Source organism: Lepidothrix coronata, unplaced genomic scaffold (genome assembly GCF_001604755.1).
Source record: "Lepidothrix coronata isolate B3197 unplaced genomic scaffold, Lepidothrix_coronata-1.0 Scaffold324, whole genome shotgun sequence".
Taxonomy (NCBI): domain Eukaryota; kingdom Metazoa; phylum Chordata; class Aves; order Passeriformes; family Pipridae; genus Lepidothrix; species Lepidothrix coronata.
The window spans coordinates 199,146-205,113 of NW_016690504.1; the positions used below are offsets into that span (position 1 = coordinate 199,146).

The following is a 5,968-nucleotide window of genomic DNA, read 5'->3' on the forward strand; positions in this document are numbered from 1 at the left end:
TCTGCCACACATCTGGGTTCCCCATGTTTGTAAGCACAAAAAGGTGCCCAATTGCTGGGCAAAACCACAAAATCCCGGATGGACTAAGTACCAGGTCTGGTCTTGAAGGTGGTGGGAATGAATTTTCATTTGAGTCTTCTACCTCAGTCTAAGTTTATGGCTATTAAAGGCAAAAATTCCAAGAGAGATCTGATTTCTTTAACTGTCCTGGCACTTTCTACTGGTCAGACTAAGAACACTTGAACTCTACACCTGTCATGTGCCACAGAAATATCTGTGGAAATAGCTAAGGTTCTTCTTATGGACTTCCCAGTTTTCCTAAAACTTTGCTCCTCACTTTGTCTACAACTGTTTATGTCAACAGAAAAACAAAGAACACAGTGAAATACTAATCTACAAACCTTATTGCTCCACCTCTGACTGCACCAGAAAAGCCACTGTCCCCTCTGGTGAACGTTACAGCCATGGACGTTTATCACCCTTAAATCAAACGCGGTGATTTACGTTCACCAGAACATGCAACTGCTTTAGAAACACATTTTGCCTATTTTGTTTACAAGCAACCCAAACTCTCACAGAGACACAAAGAAGAACTCAGAGCCAACTGGACCTGTGATTTGTAGCAGCCATAGAGTGAGCCTGAGCCCGGCATTCCGGCGCTGAACACGTCCGTGGGCCTCCCGCCGGCTTCCGCGCTGCCCCAGCAGCGGCTGCCACCTCGGAACGCCACGCTGGGCTGCAGGGACAGGACAGGGCACAGGGACATCAGCATACACTGGGACATCATTATCCATACAAACTGTACACAGAGCTGAGAGCTGTGGATTTCAAACCAATGTTAATTGCTTTGACACTTATTTACCGGTGGATTCTGTTCCATCGGAGTTTTTGAGGAATCAGCTCTATGTATTGATGTGAAACACTTCCATGTTTACCCTTAAAGAAGAGCTGAACCCACCAAAGCACAAGAAATTCAAAAAGTGTTCAGAGATCAAGAGGAAACCTGCACTCTCCCTGTTTGCACAAGCTGAGCTTCCCTACATCAGAGCCACCACAAAGGAACATCAGCCACAGGAGCAGGAGAATGCTCATGGAATCATGGAATGGTTTGGGTTGGAAGGGACCTTAAAGGTCATCCAGTCCAACCCTTTGCCATGGGCAGGGAACCCTTTGACCAACGGCAGCAGAGTCATCATTCAGCCTCCCACACATTCCTGGGCACCTCTGGTCCTTCCATCACTGCTCCCATCACATTGTTTACGTCGCTTGCAGGCAGGGGGGTGCATTTCCACATGTCATGAGCTAAAACTTTGCTATAATACACACACTGGGAGCTGTGGTGGAAATCTGCTCCCTTCTGGAACTATGGGAAAAACAACTCCCACCTGAGAGACCCCCCTGCCCATCACCCCCTGCAAGAGCCAGAAACCATGGGCCAGCAGGAGCAAGGAATGGGAACACACAAAAACTGAGGGGTCTCCTTCCCTTCTCCAGAGGGTGAGGTACACTACAGAAACTTGCACTGGCTGGCTAAGAACCCCTCTAGCTAACAAATACAAAAGTGACATTATTGGCATCACATTACCACAGCAGCTCATTTGGAATGATTATTAAATTCAGAAAAAGTCAAGGTTTCACAGGGTTAGGGTTCTGAAGTGTTCCGAGTAAGCTCTGCACTCTAAAACCACCTTCTTCTCCAGGTCCCTGAGGATGCACCAAACCTCTGTGACCTACAGCATGATCTTCATTCACACCACAGTCAACTATGTAGTTTTCTGTGTTTTTGAGGCACATTTTCCAAACCCACGAACACACAGAGCCACTGTTGGGCTCAGCCCACGGCCTGGGCTCATCCGGCCTTGTTTTCCCCTCAGGGACCCTTGTTCACAGCCACATCCATCACTCATGTTTTGTGACCCCACAGAACACGGGAGAACCCTCAGAATCAGACTCAACCAGGCTGGAAAAGACCCCTGAGGCCATCACATCCAACCTTTCACCCACCACCACCTCGTCAACAGGTCCCTGGAACACCCCCAAATCCAAACTTCTCTCCATTTTCCCCACATGGGTGTTTTTCAGAACACTCGGAGAGGGGGGTTTCCCACAGGCTTGAGCTCTGTCTCACACGCCTGGCAGGGCGCCGGGGCCTCGACCCCGGAGGGGGTGGCGTGGCTCAGACACTGATGAGGGGCGGGCACGATCCTGGCCGGGCTTCGGGATCCCCTCACCGGGGGCGGAGCTGGGACAGCTCCGGCGGGTGTGTGACAGGCGGAGCCGCAGAGCCCGTCCCGTCCCTTTCCGTTCCCTGTCTCTATCCCTGTCTCCCTGTCCCATTCCCACCCCTCACCTCCATGGCTCTCCAGACGCGCGCCCTGCGCGGGGCCTCCCTGAGGGGATTTCGGGCGGTTAACCTCGCGCAGGCCTAACGGCCGCCCCTCCCCGCCCCGCGCCCCCATTGGCCGCCGCCCCGGCCCCCACCCAATCGGCGGCCTCGCGGCCGCCGCGCGCACCCCCGTGCCACGTGACCCCGCTCGGATCTCCACGCGGATCTGCCCTCGCCGAGAGAGAGGCGGAGGCCGCGATTGGCCGCGCCCGCCGGCGCGCAGCCAATGGGGATACGGCTGGCTCGCGCCGCCCGCCAATGAGAGGCAGCGGGGACGAAGGTTCGCCTGGAAACAGCGGGGCCGGGAAAGGCGAGCCCTGAGGGAGCGGCTGCCCAGGGACGGAGAGGGGAGCGGGGCTGAGGGGCCGCGGGGATGGCACCCCAAAACACTGCCAGCACTCCCAAAAACACTGCCAGGCACCCCCAAAACTGTCAGTCACCCCCAAAAACACTGCCAGGCACCCCCCAAAACCTCGGCAGCCCCCAAAACCCTGACACCCCCCAAAACACTGGCACCACTCCAGACTTTATCACTCCCCCAGACCCTGTCACCCTCCCCCTAGGCCATGTCACTCCCCCAAACCCCTGTCACTCTTCCGGACTTTGTCACTTACCAGAACCCCATTACTCCCCCAAAACCCTGTCACTCCCCTAGATTTTGTCACCCCGCCAGACCCTGTCATCTCTTTGGATTTTGTCACTCCCCAGACTCTGCCACTCCCAAGACCCTGTCACCCCTCTGGACCCCATCACTGCCCCAGGCCCTGTCACTCCCTCAGATCCTGTCATCCCCCCAGACCCTGTCACCCCTGCAGATTTTGTCACTCCTCCAGACAACATCAGACCTCCAGACCCTGTCACCCCCCTGGATTTTGTCACTCCCCCAGACCCCGTCACTCTCCCAGATCTTGTCACTCCTCCAGACCCTGTCACCCCTCTGGATTTTGTCACCCCCCCATGCCCCTAGATCCCCAGATCTTGTCACCCCTCCAGACCCTGCCCCTCCTCTGACCCTGTCACCCTTCTGGATTTTGTCACCCCTCTGGATTTTTTCATCCCCCAGACCCAGACCCCATCACTCCCCTGACCCTGTCACCCCCCCAGCCCCTGTCACCCCCAGCCCCTGTCACCCCCAGCCCCCCTCTGGAGGTTTTCTTCGGGGTCCCTCCTTGGACGCACCAGCTCGAGCTGTGATTTTATTATTTAGTTTTCACACCATGATAAAATTATTTCAAGGACCTGGATGTCTGGGACTCTACTCTGGGAAACCTGGGGTAGAGCTGGTGAGGAAACCTGGTTGACCTTGAGTGTGGGGGGTGTAGCTGTGAAGGGGCTTTGGTCCCAGCTCAGGTGGTGCAGGAGTGACTTCTAGAGTGCTCCTGGGTGGTGGGACAGGGATGTTTCCTTAACAGCCCTGCCCAGGTCCAGGCTGTCTCCAGGTCTCTTCAGTCCTGCACATCTCCCATGGGAACAAGAGGAACTCTCCATCACCCATCACCAGTAACAGAGTGATCCCCATGTGTCTGCAGTGGGGTCTGTGGGATGAGACCCCTCTGGGCAGCCCCAGGGCTGGAAGAGAAGCCCCAGGGAAGCTGCTGGCAGAGGGAGCCAGGACAAGCAGAGGGGTCACTGCATCACAACTCATGTTTCTTTATTCTCCTCCTCATGGCTGCTGGTTTAGATGCTCTGCCAAGTGCATGAACATCTCTGTTCTCACTGAAAAGGACTGAGGAAAACCCAAAAGCCCTGAAGCCAAACCCTACTTGTTTTCACTTCTCAAGCTATTTTGGTTTGCACCCCTCAAACTGTTTTTATGGACTCTGAGGACAGCACTTTTGCTGCCACCCCTGCCTGGGCTGCTGAAGGCAGTACGTGCCCATAGGGCCAGATGTTGTTTTATGAATTGTGGTCTTGTGTGCTGTGATCCATCTCTCACATCCTCAGTGTGTGCTGCCAGCCCACATGGTTGTGGGGAGAGCATTGGGGTGAGCCTGAGGGTCCAGGTCTGCTCAGCCCCTTCCTAATCCCACCCAGGGACTCTAGACACAGATGTGTCTGCTGGAAGCAGGGGATTCACTCCAGGAGATGGGGGGTCAGTGGGGAATGTCTTGGTTCCATGGTGTGTGCCAGACCACAGTTCTATCCCTCGCTCCCTGCCCTGGGGAAGGGCTGGCTTTGGGTCAGGGATTTGGGGCTGTGGGGCAGGGATTTGGGGCTGGGCTTTGGGGCTGGCTCAGGAGCAGGGAGGGTTGATCTGGAGTCCCCTTCATCCCAGGTCTGCAGAGGAGCCAGTGTGACCTTTGTGCTTGGTTTGGGGAGCTTTACTTTGATTTTCTCCCCCTTTTGAAATGGTGAAATGTGGGGAAGCACAGCCACTGCCTCGCTGTCCCCCTCAGCTATTTCCCTTCAAACTCCTATGCTACATTTCCTGCATTTCTTACTGCCTGAGACTCCTTCAAGGCCACACAGCTGAGAACAGAGCCTCTGCCAGGGATGACCTCCTGGCTGGACACCTTTCCAGCTGCAGAGGAAAATGTGGTGTCAGCACACAGAGAAAACAATCCTTGCATTGCTTGGCTCAGCCCACAGCAGATTTAGGCACCGACCCCACTTCTTTATCCCCGAGGCCTGTGCTCTGCACTGAGGTACATCCATGGCCTGAGGCACCTGTCCCTCTGTGTTAAAGTGCCCCCAGTGCCAGTTCTCTGTGGACTTGGCATTCCCCTCCGGATCACAGCTGACTCTGGTACCTGTTCTAGGCAGCAAACCAGCAGTTACAGTCAGTATTAATATTTTATCCTGCTGTCAGCCCCCCCCCGGAAGCTGCTGGGAGAGGCTGCTAAGGCACTAAAGCTCCCTGGGTCGATCCCAGGCTGTTGGGCTTGGCTTTGCTGACAGTCCTGAGCTTTGGAGTGGGAGCCTTTGCCACCTCCTCCCTCCAAGTGCAACCACAGAGCACTGCTGGGGTTTCAGTCTCTGGCTCAACATCACCCAGGGGGACAAGCTCCCTGACTGAGCCATTTCCACCTCTCAGCACTAGTGTCTCCAGGAGGATCTGCTGCTCTGGAGTGAAGCACTATTCCAGCTGAATCCCAGGAGCAGGTCCCACATGGATCCACATCCCGAAGTTTGGCTGGATACCCACAGTCTGTGCTCAGACAGGACTGCCAGGAAAGCAGTTAAGCCATTGGATGTGCTGTTGGAAGAGGCCATGGCACCTCATTTACAGCAGCTGCCGCATGGCCTCTTTGGAGCAGGAACAGAATTAAAGCCAGACTAAGAATTAAATTAAAACAGAATTAAATTAGAACAATAAAAATTATTAAAAGGTAACATTATTAAATCATTAAACTTATATAACTATATTATATACAATTATATAAAGATATATGTAATATATATTTTATATAATTATAAAAATATAAAATACGTAATAAATATTATATGTTATATGATAAAATATCATGGCTGGGCTTCGCGAACGAAGATTTGGGAAAGGTCTCTACCCATGTTTGTTACAAGCTCGCTGGTGGCTAAAAAGGCCAATATGAGATAGACATGTCCGGTTGCAAAAGGCACAGC

General features: G+C 53.7%; 1 protein-coding gene across 4 annotated transcripts in view; it reads right to left on the reverse strand.

Annotated features, from left to right (window-relative positions):
* The window catches only part of MEIOC (meiosis specific with coiled-coil domain), a 15,616-nt gene extending 13,168 nt beyond the window's left edge, over nt 1-2,448 (reverse strand). For 3 of the 4 annotated variants that reach the window (XM_017838112.1, XM_017838114.1, XM_017838115.1), the window contains exons 1-2: nt 2,351-2,448; nt 611-736 (exon numbers count right to left, since the gene is read on the reverse strand). In XM_017838112.1, the coding sequence (XP_017693601.1) occupies nt 611-736; nt 2,351-2,356 (132 nt within the window). In that variant the 5' untranslated portion in view covers nt 2,357-2,448. The remainder of the gene's footprint in view (nt 1-610; nt 737-2,350) is intronic. The other variant, XM_017838113.1, reaches the window with a different exon arrangement.
* Nucleotides 2,449-5,968: the final 3,520 nt, after the last annotated feature.